A 14,955-nucleotide genomic window follows, 5' to 3' on the forward strand; every position below is an offset into this window, starting at 1 on the left:
TCAGCCTAAATATCACTTGCTCTAAAAAGCCTTCTTGACTCCATTTAAAGCACTTCCAATTTATTCTGATCCCCTTTTTAGTTTCCTTACATAAACAATTTTGTAATTATTATGTTTGCTTGGATATGTTTCCCCTTACCAGAGAATAATAACATTCCATGAGGGCAGAGATCGTATCTGACTTGTTGAAAGCTGGATTCCTGGTATCTGCCACAGTGTCTGGCACATAATAGGTACTCAACAAATATTAAGTGAATGAACGAACAAATGAAGGAACAAATCCTCTTTATACAGAACCTTCCGATTCTAAAAATTCATCCTATAGATATAGCCCTACATGTGTGTACAAGGTTTTCAGATCCACATTATTTGTAAAACCAGAAGACTATAATAGCCTAAATATCAGCAAGGAACTATGGAATTTTACACAAACATAAAATGGAATACTATGCAGTCATAAAAAGAACGAAGAGGCTCATTGTCTTGATAGGGAATAATCTCTAAGATACATAAACAAGTGGGGGAAAAAAAAGCAAAGTGCAGCAAAGTTTTATTACTTGTATAAAAGTGGGAGACAAAAGATGGCACACAAGAAATGAGAATGGGGACACAGGTGGAAAGGAGAATTCTGTTTGCCCTTTTGTAACTTTGAATATGACTATATTTACCCTTTCAAAAATTTTTTTAAAGTAAACTAGGGCACAGAGATACAGCTAAAAGGCTCTGCCCTTCCTCCTCTTTGCTTGGAAGGTGGGGGGTGGTAGGGAGGAATCCCATAGAAAGGTGGGAGCTGGCTCACTGCTGCCCAATTTCCCTACTTTCCCAATTATCCCTATGGTATGAAGGCTCAGCATTTAAAAATGCTTCTAATCTCTACTTTTAGCAATATCTGTCTTTCCTCTCTTCCCACCCATCTTGTCCTAAGAAAAGAAGGGTAAGTCAAACTACTCCAATTTGGATCACCTTTTCACAGGGTTCACATACTCTAAGCCCTGTATTCAGACCTGCTCTTGCCCCCTGAAACTTTCTTCCACGTGGAAGTCAGAAACCAATCAATACGGGAGGAAATCCAATTCTCTGTGCCACGCTTTCCCACCCAAGCTGCCTCAGGATCCTCTCTAACCTCCCAGATGCTACATAACCATCTTTGGGTCTTCCCAGGCTCCAGGGTCACCCATCTCAGAGACTGCTGCCACCATTCATACAGTTGTCCAAGACAGAAATCTGTGAGCCACTCACTACACCTCCTTCTTTCTTGTCAATACATCAATGAGTCCTGTTAATTTTACCTCCTAAAGATTTCTTGAATCCATCTATTTCTCTCCGTTTCCTCCTCCACCCCTACCACCCTCTGTTTTCATCTGACCTACTTCAGTGGCCTCTTGACTGGTCTCCCAACACCCACTCCAACCTCAGGCCACGCACGTTACTCCCCTGCTTAAAACTCTTTAATGGGTCTGGGAGGCTGTGGCACGTTTGCTCCCCAACTGCCTTGCCTACTTCACCCATGCTGGGCTCCTTCTCTCAATCCTCCCACCTCAGACATTCACCTCTGCCTGGGGCAAGCTTCCTTCCAACCCCACACAACTCGCCTACATATCCTTCACATCTGGCAGTCATCATTTCTTCAGGAATGCCTTTCTCCAACCCAGCGGACTAGTCAGAGCCCTCTTTTACACACTCAGACACCATGTTACCTCCTCCTTCAGCAATTATCCACTGGAATTTTACAGTTATTTGTACAGTTCTGATTGTATTCTTATTTTATGTGGCACTAATAAAAAACAAATGCTGCCAATTAAATTATGATACTCCACTGATTTTAAGATGCATCTTGACTTCAGAAATGTTAAAATGTGAGTCTTAGAATCAATGAAGTATCTGACACCTCCACTAGGCTGAAAACTCTAAGGGGCAGGGACTCTGGTTTTGCTTACTCCAATATCCCATGCCCATTGTATTTTCCTCACCACCCCCTATTGGCACACAGTATGTGCTATTATTTCTTGACTTACTGACTGGTCTTGGCAAGTCCCACAAAACAAAGCCATCTTAAGGTCTAGCAGTTATTCAGGGAACACAGAATGTCAGAACTGGAGAGGACGCTGGCAACCACCCTAGGCAGTCCTCTTTTTTCAGATAAAAAACTAAGGGGGATTAATTGGTCCCAGGGCTGGATCCAATCTGCCCTCTAGCCCTACTCCCTTAAATGCACAGTCCTTACCACAGGAAGCAGGTCTGTTTTCTTCACTCTAGCATATCCACTGAGACCCATGTGGTTAAACCAGGAAGGTTCCAACATTTTCTTGCTTGAAAACCAGTGGTGGGTCCCTATTGCCCACCCTACAGAATCTCTCATCTCATCTCATTCAAAGCCTTTAAACAAGACCCATTCTACACTCTCCTTGGCTTACCCTGACTCAATGGCTCCCCTCCTCCTCTTTGCACAGAAACTGTTAGATTACTCCATGTGTTTCTTTTACTCTTTGTCTCTTATTTTGTTCAAGATGATCCAATAGTCACCTCCTTCAGGTTACCTTTATGACTATCCTCCACACATACACACACTCCTACCTGTGTCCCCTCAGGATAAATGCTGCACTACTTTGCACAGAGTGACGTGCTACTCTGTGGATGTCTGCTGGGTGTTTCACATGGGACTGCCTGTCTCCCTACTCAGGTGGGGATTTCTCTACATTTAGGGATTGCGTTTTCTCCTTTTAAGCCTCCTCTGAAGTGTCTAGTCAAGGCCCTGCACACAAAGTGCTGTGACAAGATGCAGACTCACCCCTAAACTTATTTTTGCATACTGGAATATCCTAAAACAGACAAATGTGTATGTGTGTGCACACGTACCCAGGTACATTTGTATAAATTCTCTGGGTAAAAGCTGACCGTGATGTGAGAGAGAGGCAGTTTGGCAGAGGTCTGTGTGGCTGGGGAAAGTGAACTAGAACCAAATACTGGCACGGGAAAACCTAAACAATTTTAAAAACTAACTGTATATGACCATCTTTAACTTGGAATGGAGACCCCTGGCCAGGATCCAGACACTAGCCTGTTTTGGACAGTTCCCCAGAGAGGACACAGCAATGGAATGAACATAAATTACTATGGAACTTCCAAAGCCCTGCCTTCCCTAAGCCTCCCCTGTGCAACGTGTATGCTGTCTTTCCTGAAACACCCCTGCCCCTATCTCACTTGCTGCAGTGCCTACACAACTTCAGGTCTTATTATACTTCTGTGTGAGAATCTGAAGACGTAACTTGTGTGAGAGAGGGACATAGGAAAGGGGACTGAAAGAGAAGCAGATCATGTGTCTTCCCTTGAACAAAAACACATTTGTAGGCTGGGGACAGACAGTGAAGAGATAACTGATCATCTGATCATCGTGTTCACCTGGGCCAGTTGAAGGATTTTTTTTTTTTTTCCACCCCACCCCCCACCCCCGGCCCTGACAGATACAATCAGTTTTTTCTCAGCCTCCACATCTGAGGGGCATCTCAGAACTGAAGATTCAGAGGAAAGAACGAAAGGAGAAAAGGAGAAGACTGGAGAGACAGAAGGAAGAGAATGGAAAGAGGGAAAAATAACATTTAACTGAGTGCTTATTATGAGCCAGATACCATGCCAAACACGCATTTAATCCTTGCAACTATATTAGAGGTTATTATCCCCATTTTACAGATAAAGAAACTGAGGTTCAGAGATCAAGTAACTTGACCAAGGTTCCAAGAGATTAAATGGCAGAGGCAAGTTTGGAATCCAAGCAGTCTGACCCCAACGCCTGTGCTTTCAACTACTCCACAAAGCGGCCTCCCAGCAAGGACGATAGTGCCACAGGTATTTCTCACATTCAAATTCGTTCCCTCTTTTCTTTTTTACCCCAGTCCTCACACAATCCTGAAATCCTGAGACAGCCAGGGGATCCCAAGGTTGGCCAGGTCTGACTCACTCCCTGAAGGGATTTGTGCTGGAAAATGAAGGCTGGGAGGCACACCTCTCAGAAAGAGGTAGCCATCATCAGAAAGAAAAGTATCATGGAGGCTGAGAGACCAGCTGATTACCCTGTGCTCTAATATCTACCTGCTGCCCTTCTTCAGCTGCCCCAAACTGCACCAGCCTCTCCCTCCCTGTTTTCGAGACCATTCTAGTTCCCACTCCCCTGTACCAGCCTCATTATTCATCCTGTTCCCCAAAGATACTAGAAAATATCTTCCGTTGCTTCTCTCTGATCCTGCCATCTCATCACTCTCCTTCTGATGAACAGAATGTTACTTCTGGTCTTCATCTTTCTTGGGTTAGGTCTCAACCCCTCCTCTACTGAGAGTTCTCCCATCCCTCCAACAGGATTCCAGAGGCGCTGGCTAGCCTGCCCCAGCCATGCTTTGTGCCTACCATCCCCCCACATCCCTGGGGATTTTCTACAGCCCCAGCTGAAGGCCTAGCCTCCATCTTCGTCCTCCTTTCTTTTGCTTCCCCACATCCTAGAACCCATTCTCCTGAACTCTCTCAAGAACCACCCCATTTTGGAGCAGAAAGAGATCTGGGATATCATTCCCATGCATCTTCCTTTTTTTTTTTTTTTTTTTTTTAAATCGATAGTAAATCTAAGGCCCAAAGAAAGGTAGTGACTTGCCCAAGGTCACACAGAGTTGTTACAGAGTTTGTTGACGGCAGAGCCAGGGTTGGGACCAAGGGGCCTCTGCTCTCCCATTTCTTGGACTGTCCAGCACTGCGTGGGGGCCGGAAGCCTCTCTTTCCTCAGGAAACAATGCCCCCTCCTCACCTCAGGAGACAATGCGGGGAAATGAAGGAGGGGGTCTCCAAGAGGTCTTATGGGGCACCCAGGGATTCCAAAGGGTTCAAGCACTGAGTCTGGGTAAGGGGCATGTCGCACGCCAAATATCCCAGGAGGGGAAACTGTGGCCCCCAGCTTTCCCCTAGTCCACCGGTTCCCACATCTCTCGCCCCCTCTTCTTTCTCGACCTTTCTCCACAAACGCACTCTTCGCATCATCCCTTCCTCCTCCTCACCCAGTCCCGCAACCCTAGTTCCCCTCAACACCCCCACCCTCCGCCATCCTCCATCATGGCCTCCCCCGCCCCTTCTCCCCCAAATCCCCGCCCCCTCCCCCCTCCCTGGCTTCTCTCCCTAACCCCTCAATCCCCTAGCTCTGCCCCGGGGTCCCGGGTACCCCCGGCGGCCTCCCCGCCCCCCCGGCCCCGGCCCGGGCCGCCGGGGGCGCTGTGGGACCGACCCGGGCCCCTCCACACCCGCGCGGGGACGTTACCATGCCAGAGCCTCCGAGCAGCTGGGCCGGCTCGGCCCACCCACCAGTAAAAGCCGCTCTGATTGGCCGGCCGCAGCCGGGAAGGCGGGGCCAATGGGGGTCGCACGCCCTGGTGGCCGGGGCTCCGGTCGCTCCCGCCGACCAGCCGGGTCCTCCACCGGCCCAGAGAGCCCCGGCCCGGCCCCGCCCCCGGCGCGGAGAGCAAGGCCCCGCCCCTGCGCCTCCTGGTTCGGGGTCCGCCTACCGGGGGCGGGGCGCGGGGCACGCCCGCTCCGCGCTGTGAGTGACGGCCGGAGGGCCGACGCTAGGCTGCGGTTCGCGGCCTGAGCTTGGGTCCCGACCCCTTAGCGCGCGCCCGGGACTCTCCTGCCTTCCCGCCCTTCCCACCCTTCCCGCCGGCCGCCTCCAGACCTCTTCCCGCCGCTTCTCCGCCTTCGCGGCTCGACTGCAAGGGCGCGCGGAGCGGCTGGATCCCACGCGCTCGCTCCCAGGACCAGAGGCTGGACCCAAGTATTCATTCCGAATGTAGGGATATCTTTACATTTCACAAAGCGTTTTTTTGGTTCGATGCGTAGTTGTTTTTAGCACTTTAACTAATTCACTCATTCAGCAACTACTGAGCACCTGTTATGTGCCAGGAAGTGTTCCAGGCACTGGGCAAATAGCAGTGGGGAAAAAAAGCAGACAGATCCCGGGAAACTCCTGCCCTTGTGCGGCGTACAAGTGCTTCTTACGTGACCCCAAAGTTACTTCTTTTGAGATTTGGCTCCCACCAAGCTGTGAAATCGTGAGGCGAGGGGCCCAATTTATTTTAGGAATAAAGATGTGAGATAAATGTTATGTTGTATAGGTAAGGGAGTTATAACCTAAAGCTATTTAATGACTGCTGAACGTCTCAGGGCTAGTAACTTACAGAGCTTCAGGCATACGGGTGCAGAAAGGTCGAGCACCTTCTGTCCAAGGCCCGGGTAAAGGTGTTTCTTTTTTCCTTTATTTATCAACACTTAATTGAGCCTGTGCTCCGTGCTTGGTACTGTGCTAGGTCCTGAAGATACAAAGAAGTCTCACCTGGGTCCAATTCCAGGGCGCTTAGAGTCTAGCAGGGGAGAGGTAGGAAAACAACCAACACGAAGTAGAAGTCCTAAATTAAAGGTGACAAATGGGAGGAAAGGAAGAGAGTCATTCTTGGGGCCACCATAGAGAGAAACTTCATGTGGGTGTTTTGTTTTTGTTTTTGATTTTGGCAGCGCCGTGTGACTTGGGGGGATCTTAGCTCCCCAACCAGGGATGGAACCCATGCCCTCTGTAGTGGAAGGGTGGAGTCCTAACCGCTGGACCACCAGGGAATTCCCAAACTTCATCTGGTTTTCATTGTAATACCTAGATGGTCTCAAATGAGGGCCTAGTCCTGTTGTTTTCAAACATTATTATTGAGACCTCTAGGCACAGCAGAAGTGGTTCAGAGGTTCCATAAACTTTTATCAGTCACATTTTATTTTTACAGTTTTTTTTAAAAATTTACTTATTTATTTTTATTTTTGGCTGTGTTGGGTCTTCGTCGCAGTGCTCGGGCTTCTCATTGCGGTGGTTTCTCTTGTGGAGCACGGGCTCTAGCTGCGCGGGCTTCAGTAGTTGTGGCACGTGGGCTCAGTAGTTATGGCTCACAGGCTCTAGAGCGCAGGCTCAGTAGATGTGGCGCACGGGCTTAGTTGCTCCGCGGCTTGTGGGATCTTCCTGGACCAGGGCTCAAACCCACATCCCCTGCATTGGCAGGCAGATTCTTAACCACCGTGCCACCAGGGAAGCCCAGTTTTTCTTTTTTTAATGAGGTATTTTTTAGAACACATAGACACCTGTGTGTCTATATATAAATCTTATATAATTATTTTAAAGACTCAAATAATTATATAAGATTTGTTAAGAAAAACAGAAGAGCCCTGCCTCCATTCTCTCTCCCTCCTGGGAGGCAGCCATATTCAGCTCTTTTCAACTGTTTCTTCTGGCATTTACCTTCATATCTCTGGCCCTCCTCCAGCTGTGTCCCTCCCCTCGGGGTGAGGAGTCCGAGGGGATATGTCCATCCAAAGCCCACTTCCCACCTTATAGGTGATATTCTGAATACCTGGGACCCTGGAATTCCCTGCCCAGCTTGCTTCCTGGGCCTGTACCAGCTTCTTCCTTGGATCTTTCCTCCCCAGGGAGACCTTGCTGATAGTGTGGGCATCCCTAGGCCTGAGGGGTAGCCAAGGGGCAGCTATGCACAGCAAGAGGAGTGAGCACAAGCTGGGGTGTCCACAGGACCCTGTGTAAGGCTCGCTCATTGCAGGACAGAAGCAAGGGCAGAAAGGAAGGGGGTCAGGCAAGAGCCAGGGGCTAGGGGCTGCTATTTTCTACTGTAGAACTCTGAGGAGTCCAAAAATTCTAATTTAGAACCTGGCCTTTTAGGTAGGTCCTTATGAAAGTATATTTGTGAAGTTGGTTTAGAGGTATTTTATTTAACAGTGTGTTACCTTAATTTGTAACATTAAGATATGTAGTGTATGAGAGTCTCCATCTGTAGTCTGCCCCAGCCCTCACAAGTAATAGGGGCAGATTTGAGGATTGAACTCTTCCCTGCCTCTCTTTCCAGTGCTTATACCTTATTCTCATCTCCTATCTGCCAAATTTAATTTGCTCCTTTTTGGTAGTTCAATTTTCAGTTCTCACAACACTGTGACTGCATATGCTATTCAGAGTTGAGCCATGTAGAAAACTTTGATTATTCTTCCTTTCCTGCACTTTTTATGTTTCCTGGAATTAATAATTACCTTGGTATTTTTCATTTGTTTAGTTTTCTATGTATTTATCTCAAAATCTTCCCCCAGTTGCCTAAATCCCTTCTCAGAATATCTAGACACAGGAGATATTCTATCAACTTCATCTTCTTGAGGACATCTCTGCTGGAGACTTCTGACCAACACCAGTCTGAGTTTATTCCCCCGCCCCTCCCCCGACACACATCTGCAACCTACTATCTCCTTTCTCATTGCTGGGCATTTTCTTTGCCTTTCTCCTTTGCTGGATCTTTTATTTGCCAGTTTCCATATCTTCCTCTTTCTTGACTTATTCCCTCTTTTTGGAGGAGACCATCTTCCGGAAGCTTCCTCAGAAAGGAGGAGGTAAATTGTTTTCAAACTTTGCATGTTTGACAACACCATTATTCTATTCTGACATGATCCATTGTTTCGCTGGGACTTGAATTTCTTTGGAATTATGACGGCATTGCAACGTGACCTTCTAGCTTTGGTCATTGCTCTTGAGATGTCTGAAGTCTTTTAACTCCTTATCCTTTGTAAGTGACTTTTTCCCCCTCTCTGAACCTCTCCTTGTCTCCAGTGTTCTAAAATGGCAGTGATATGTCTTAGAGAAGCTATTTGTAGTGCTGGGCACTCAGTGCCCCTAACTTCTGGGAAATAATCTTGAATCATCCCATTAGTGATTTCTTCGCTTCCATTTTCTTTCTTATTTCTTTTTTGGAACTCCTATAATTCAGATGATGGATCTGCTAGACTGGTCCTTCACATTTCTTGTTTTTCTCTCCTACTTTTCATCTTTTTTGTCTTTGGGAGATGTCCTCAACGTTTATCTTCCTATTCTTCTACTGAGTTTTTCAATATTTTAAAGAGTTTTATTACTCTCACTTTATTTTTGTTCTCCAGCTATTCCTTTTTATAGCATCTTATTTTGTTTCAAAGTTGTAATAGCTTATCTCTGACACTATTAATGATGGTTTAAGTTTTCTTCTCTTGCATAATCACTGTTTTCTCTAAATTTCTTTTTCTGTGGTTTTGATCTCTTTCATGTTAGATTCTTTGGTTGAAGGTCTTATAATCCCTGGTTGTCTGCTCACATTTAAGGATGGGTTACCAAAATCCCAGTGAGGAGCGTTTGTGCTCTGTGGGCTGAGGTACATGGGTGGGGCTTGTCTCCAAGAGCTTCACTGCAGGGAACCTCTGATGTCACATCTTTAGGCCTTCCTTCTTGGGGTGGTCAGCAATCTGGCACAACTAATTCCATTTGCCGTATGGTTGCCCCACTTCTGCCTTAGGATTCATCCTTCTCTAGTCTGTCAGCAACCACTCATCCATATGCTTAACAGCTTCCTAAAGTATTTTGCTCGTCTCCTCTCCTGTTTCCCTGTCTTTGTGCACTTATGCCTTAAAAAAATCCCTTTGCTATAGTTTTAGTATATTTTTAGTAGAACAAAATTAGATACGTGTGTTCAATCTACCATTTTTACCCAGAAACTTTAAATATATTTTAAATAGTTTTAAAACGGTAGTTTAAAAATATATACACTCAAATGTCCTACATATCAAATTTTTGGGTTTGTCAAAACAAGCTTGTTGACATCGAATGATTTTATAATACAGAGATATCATGAAGTTGAACTTACAAATGTATTCTAATAAGACATTGCTTTTATCTGTTTTAGATAGTGAGGTTCTACAGAAGGCTTTGCTTGCAAAAGGGGGTTAGCTGCTTTTTAAAAAAAGGTTTAGAAACATCTCTTCTGGGCTAGTGATCAACTAGTGTGACCCTTGAACTGTGGTGAAGGTGCTGCTACTGGCCTGAACTGCATGGGAGAGGGGCTTGGAGGAGCGAGCATCCCAGCCCCAAGGGTAAAGGGAAGGAAAATAGAGAAGACTTGCCACCCGAGAAAAGAGAAGGAGTTATTTCCTTATACCCTCCTAACTTCCAGCCCCTTGCACTGTCTGCACACAATCCCTCCACAGTCTTGGGCATTATAAAACATTGCATTTTAAAAAATCAGCTTTATTGAGGTATAGTTTACACATAATAAAATTCACCAATTTTAAGTGTAGGGTACAGTGAATTTTCACAAATGGTACAGTCATGTAAACACCACCATAATCATGACATAAAACATTTCCTTCCCTCAGAAACGTTCTTTGTTCCCTTTTGCAGTCAGTCGCTTCTCCCTCATCTGGCTCCTGTCATCTACTGATCTGCTTTCTGTCACTATAGTTTTGCATCTCTAGAATTTCATATGAATGGAGTCATACAGTGTGTGGTAGTTTGTGTCTGCCTTCTTTCACTTGGTATAAAGCTTTTGAGATTATCCATGTTGTTGCATGTATCAGTAGTTCATTCTTTTTTAATGTGAAGTAGTATATTTCATTGCATGGACATACTGCAGTTTGTTTATGCGTTCACCAGTTGATGGACATTTAGGTTGTTTGTAGGTTTGAGCTATAACAAATAGAGCTGTTTATAAATATTTGTGCATATAGATCTGAGTGTGGACATATGTTTTCATTTCTCTTGGGTAAATTTCATTTCTCTTGGGTATATACTTAGGAATGGGAATTGTGTGGTAATGTATATTTAACTTTTAAAAAACTGCCAAACAGTTTTCTAAAGTGGCTGTACCATTTTACATTCTCACCAGTAATATACAAGGGTTTCACTTTCCCAACATCCTCAACACTTGGTATCGGCACACTTTTTACTGAGGTTAACAAGTCGTGGTTTTGTTTCCCTAATGACGTTGAGAATCTTTTCATGTGCTTATTTACCATTTGAATATCTTCTTTAGTGATGTGTCTATTCAAATCTTCTACGCATTTAAAAACTGGATTGTTTTCCTTCCTGTAATGGAGTTATGGTGGTTCTTTATGTATTCTGGATACAAGTCCTTTATCAAATACATGTTTTGCAGATATTTTTTTTTCCTGTCAGCAGCTTCCATTTTATTTTCTTTTATGTCTATGTTATGTCTGTGTTTTTCTTGTAATATTTTGTCTGGTTTTTGTAGCAAGGTAATGCTAACCGAATAAAATGATTTGAGAAGTGTTCCATACTGTTCAGTTTTCTCAAAGAGTTTATATAGAGTTGTATTATGTTTTCCTTAAATGTTTGGCAAAAAATTTACCAATAAAGCTGTCTGGGGCTGGAGTTTTCCTTGAAGGAAAGGTTTTTAATTATTAATTTAATATCTTTAATTGATTGAGGGCTTTTCAGGTTTTCTTTTTTATTGAGCTTTAATAGATTGTATCTATTAAAGGAATTTGTCTAATTCACCAAGTTTATTGGCATAACGTTTTTTCATAATACTCTCTTATTATTCCCACTGTAGAGTCTGTAATGGTGTCCCCTTGTTATTCCTGATGTTTGTAAATTGTGTCTTCTCTTTTTTTTCCCCTGGTAAAAGCTGGCTAGAGCTTTATCAATTTATTAATCTTTTCAAAAAACCAGGTTTTGGTAATTGCATTGATTTTCTCCATTTTTGTTTGTTTTCTGTTTTATTTATTTTATTCTTAACCATATTATTTCCTTCTGCTTGAGTTTCTCTGTTCTTCCTTATCTAGTTTCTTCCTCTAAGCACTGCTTTGGCAGCATCCTACAAATCTTGATATGTCATGTTTTCATTTTCACTCAGTTCAAAATTTCATAATTTTCCTTGTCATTTCTGCTTTGATTCATGGATTATATAGAAGTGTGTTGTTTAATTTACAAATATTTGGGAATTTTCCCAGATATCTCTCAATTATTGATGTATAGTTTAATTCCATTGTGATCAGAGAACATATTTTATATGATTCTAATCTTAAGTTTATTGATATTTGTTTTATGGTCCAGATTATTATTCCATATACATTTGGAAATAATGCATCCTGCTGTTGTTGGGTGAGATGTTCTATAAATGTCAATCGAGTCAAGCTGGTTGATAGTGTTTTTCAAAACCTCTATATCCTTACTTTTTTTTTTTTCTACTTTTTCCAATTCCTGAAAGAAAAGTGTTGAAATCTCTAACTCTAATTGTGGATTTATCCATTTCTCCTTTCACTTCTATAAGTTTTTCACTTCATGTATTTTGAAGCTATGTTATTAGGTTTATATATATATATATATATATATATATATATATATATATATGAGATTATGTCACCTTTATTAGTTAACACCTTTATCATTATGGAATATCCCTCCCTTTTTATCTTTGCTAATCTTTCTTGTTCTAAAATCTGAAATTAATATAGCCACTCTAGCTTTCTTTTGATTAGTATTAGCATGGTTTATTTCTTTCCATCTTTTAACATATATGTATCTTTTTATTTAAAGTGTGTTTCTTGTAGACAGAACATAATTGAGTATTGGGCTTTTCTTAATTGAATCTTATAATCTATCTTTTAATTGGCTTGTTTAGATCATTTATTTGTGATCTAATTTTTTAAATAAATGTATGGGTTTTAAAAAATTAATTTATTTATTTGGCTGCATCGGGTCTTAGTTGCGGCATGTGGGATCTTTTGTTGCGGCACACGGGCTCTTCGTTGTGGTGCACGGGCTTCTCTCTAGATGTGGCACACAGGCTCCAGAGTGCGCAGGCTCAGTAATTGCAGTACGCGGGCTCTCTAGTTGTGGTACTTGGGCTCTAGAGCTCGCCAGCTTAGATGTCCCGCAGCATGTGGCATCTTAGTTCCCTGCCCAGGGATTGAACCCACATTCCCTGCATTGGAAGGCAGATTTAACCACTGGACCACCAGGGAAGTGCCTATTTGTGATCTAATTATCAGTATGATTATGTGTAAAAGAAGGAAGAAGTGGGGAGGGAGAGAAAGGGAAAAAAGGGGAAAGGACCCCAGATTGGGAATCAGAAAAGCAGGTTGAAGTCCTGACTCTGTACTTCCCAGCTCTATAACTTTAGATAAGTCTCATAACTCTGAGCCTCAGCTGGCTCTACATGTTTGTAAGGATAAATAAGTTATTTGTAACCTACAACATGCTCTGAAATCATAAGGGATTAAAGGACCATCCAGTGCCAGATGTATAGACAGACAGGTATCCATAAACCAGGGTGTGACTGCCTCAAAGACGGAACTAGATCTCACTCTTTTTTGTATTTCTAGCATCTAGCCCCATGCCTGGAACATAGAACGTTACCAATAAGTGTTCATTGAGTAAATGAGGCAATGAAAGAATTAACTTTGAATAAGTGAATGAATGATAGTATATAAAAGACAAGTGGGTGTCAGGTGACAAGTTGTTAAGTGGCTATGGCATTGCTAAGAACTGAACTTACAATGTTTAATTCCTTATCTGTTAAATGTTTCAGTAACATGGAAGAATAATTTGCACATATATGTATTTTTACTTACATATTCATTAATTCAACAAATGTTTATTAAGTGCCTACTATATACCAGGCAAAGTTCTAGTCCTGGGCATACAATGATGTCCATTTTAATCATTTGTTTTAAAAAGGCCTCTGGCACTGATGATTACCTTCAGTGACAGTGTTGGTTAAGCCCTGACCCCTGGTGCAAATTGAAATATATTCTCATTAGTTATTGATTGGCTGTAATTTTTTTTTAATTAAAAGTTCTTTGGGAAACGAACTTTTTCTAATTGCTGTTTTCTACTTTTAGCCGTTAATATTTAGTTTGGGAGCATAACATTTAATGATTTTTAAAAAGCAACAGGTCAAGTTAATATATATTAGGTGATGGATTAAAAAGCTAGATAATCAAGCAGATAGACGACAGGGAGTCATTCTTCCAATCAATCTGATGATGTCACTGGAGAAAAGAAGATCAGTTGGAACGTGATGTCTGGCAGTTACAGGGAGCTGTGGCTAGGAAGAGGGTACTCAGGAGCTGCCCTGGAGTCCTTAACCCCCAAGCAGCCAACATCGTGTGTCCAGGCCCCTGTACCAGAGACACAGGACCTCTTTGTGACTGACAGAGTGATCAAAAATGGAGAAAGACGAACCCCCACTGTTGGTGACCCCTGCGTCAGTGAAAGCCATCATCTCAAGAATTGAGGCTGCCCAACTAACTCGGGCTCAGGAGGTAACCCCTTGAGATGAGGGTGTCACCCTTCTGTTGGGGTCTGGTGTGGAGGCTGGGGACTGAGCCCAGATTTGGGTAAGATTCCAGCTCTGGGCCCTCAGGGGTCCTGGGATCCTCAGCAAGCTGGGTTTGTGGACAGACTAGTGGAGGGTGAGCTGGAATCAAACCGCCCCCAAGGCAGGGATCGGCCCAGGAAGCAGGCAGCCCACAGGGAAGCCCTAGGTTGGCCCTGAGACACATCATGGTGGGTCCTACCAGGGCAGGAGGAGGGGCCCAGAGTTCATGATTGGGGTCTGTTCTTGGCAACCTGTCCGAGTGCCCCAAGCTGAGCCCTAGAAACTCGCAGGGAAATGGCCAAAGATTCAAATCACCCTGCATGTGAGCCTCTGGTGCATTTTTTTAATGGGAGCCTCTGATCCTGAGGGTTTCTTGGGGCCTCATTTTTCTAGTCTGTTGCCTCTGGATCCTTGTGAGGAGAGATGTCCAGAAGTCCCCAGCAAATTCTGAAATTCTGAAGAAATGTTCGCTGTGGATTTTTAGTATTCTCTCCCTGAACTGGTCTTAATAATCAAAATGACAGTAATTAGAGCTAACACTTATTTTATGTGCCAGGCGCTGTCCTTAGTGCTTTACAAATACTGGTTCATTTAATCTTTACAAAAACCCGGTGACATAGGTACTATATCTCCACTTTACAAATAAGAAAACTGAGGCCCCAAGAAATTAACTGACTTGTCTAAGATCACACTACTAGGACATGGCATCCAGCGCCAGAGTTCACACCCCAAAACACCACAATCTGCTGCC

General features: G+C 43.6%; 2 protein-coding genes across 9 annotated transcripts in view; one reads left to right on the forward strand and one right to left on the reverse strand.

Annotated features, from left to right (window-relative positions):
- The window catches only part of PRPF40B (pre-mRNA processing factor 40 homolog B), a 20,596-nt gene extending 15,121 nt beyond the window's left edge, over positions 1–5,475 (reverse strand). For 7 of the 8 annotated variants that reach the window (XM_057556099.1, XM_057556102.1, XM_057556101.1 and 4 more), the window contains exon 1: positions 5,294–5,475. In XM_057556099.1, the coding sequence (XP_057412082.1) occupies positions 5,294–5,296 (3 nt within the window). In that variant the 5' untranslated portion in view covers positions 5,297–5,475. The remainder of the gene's footprint in view (positions 1–5,293) is intronic. The other variant, XM_057556103.1, reaches the window with a different exon arrangement.
- Positions 5,295–14,955, forward strand: part of FAM186B (family with sequence similarity 186 member B) — a 25,912-nt gene continuing 16,251 nt past the window's right edge. Inside the window, exons 1-2 of the mRNA XM_057557546.1 lie at positions 5,295–5,520; positions 5,642–5,818. Of these exons, the coding sequence (XP_057413529.1) occupies positions 5,295–5,520; positions 5,642–5,818 (403 nt within the window). The remainder of the gene's footprint in view (positions 5,521–5,641; positions 5,819–14,955) is intronic.

Source organism: Balaenoptera acutorostrata, chromosome 11, assembly GCF_949987535.1.
Source record: "Balaenoptera acutorostrata chromosome 11, mBalAcu1.1, whole genome shotgun sequence".
Lineage (NCBI taxonomy): Eukaryota > Metazoa > Chordata > Mammalia > Artiodactyla > Balaenopteridae > Balaenoptera > Balaenoptera acutorostrata.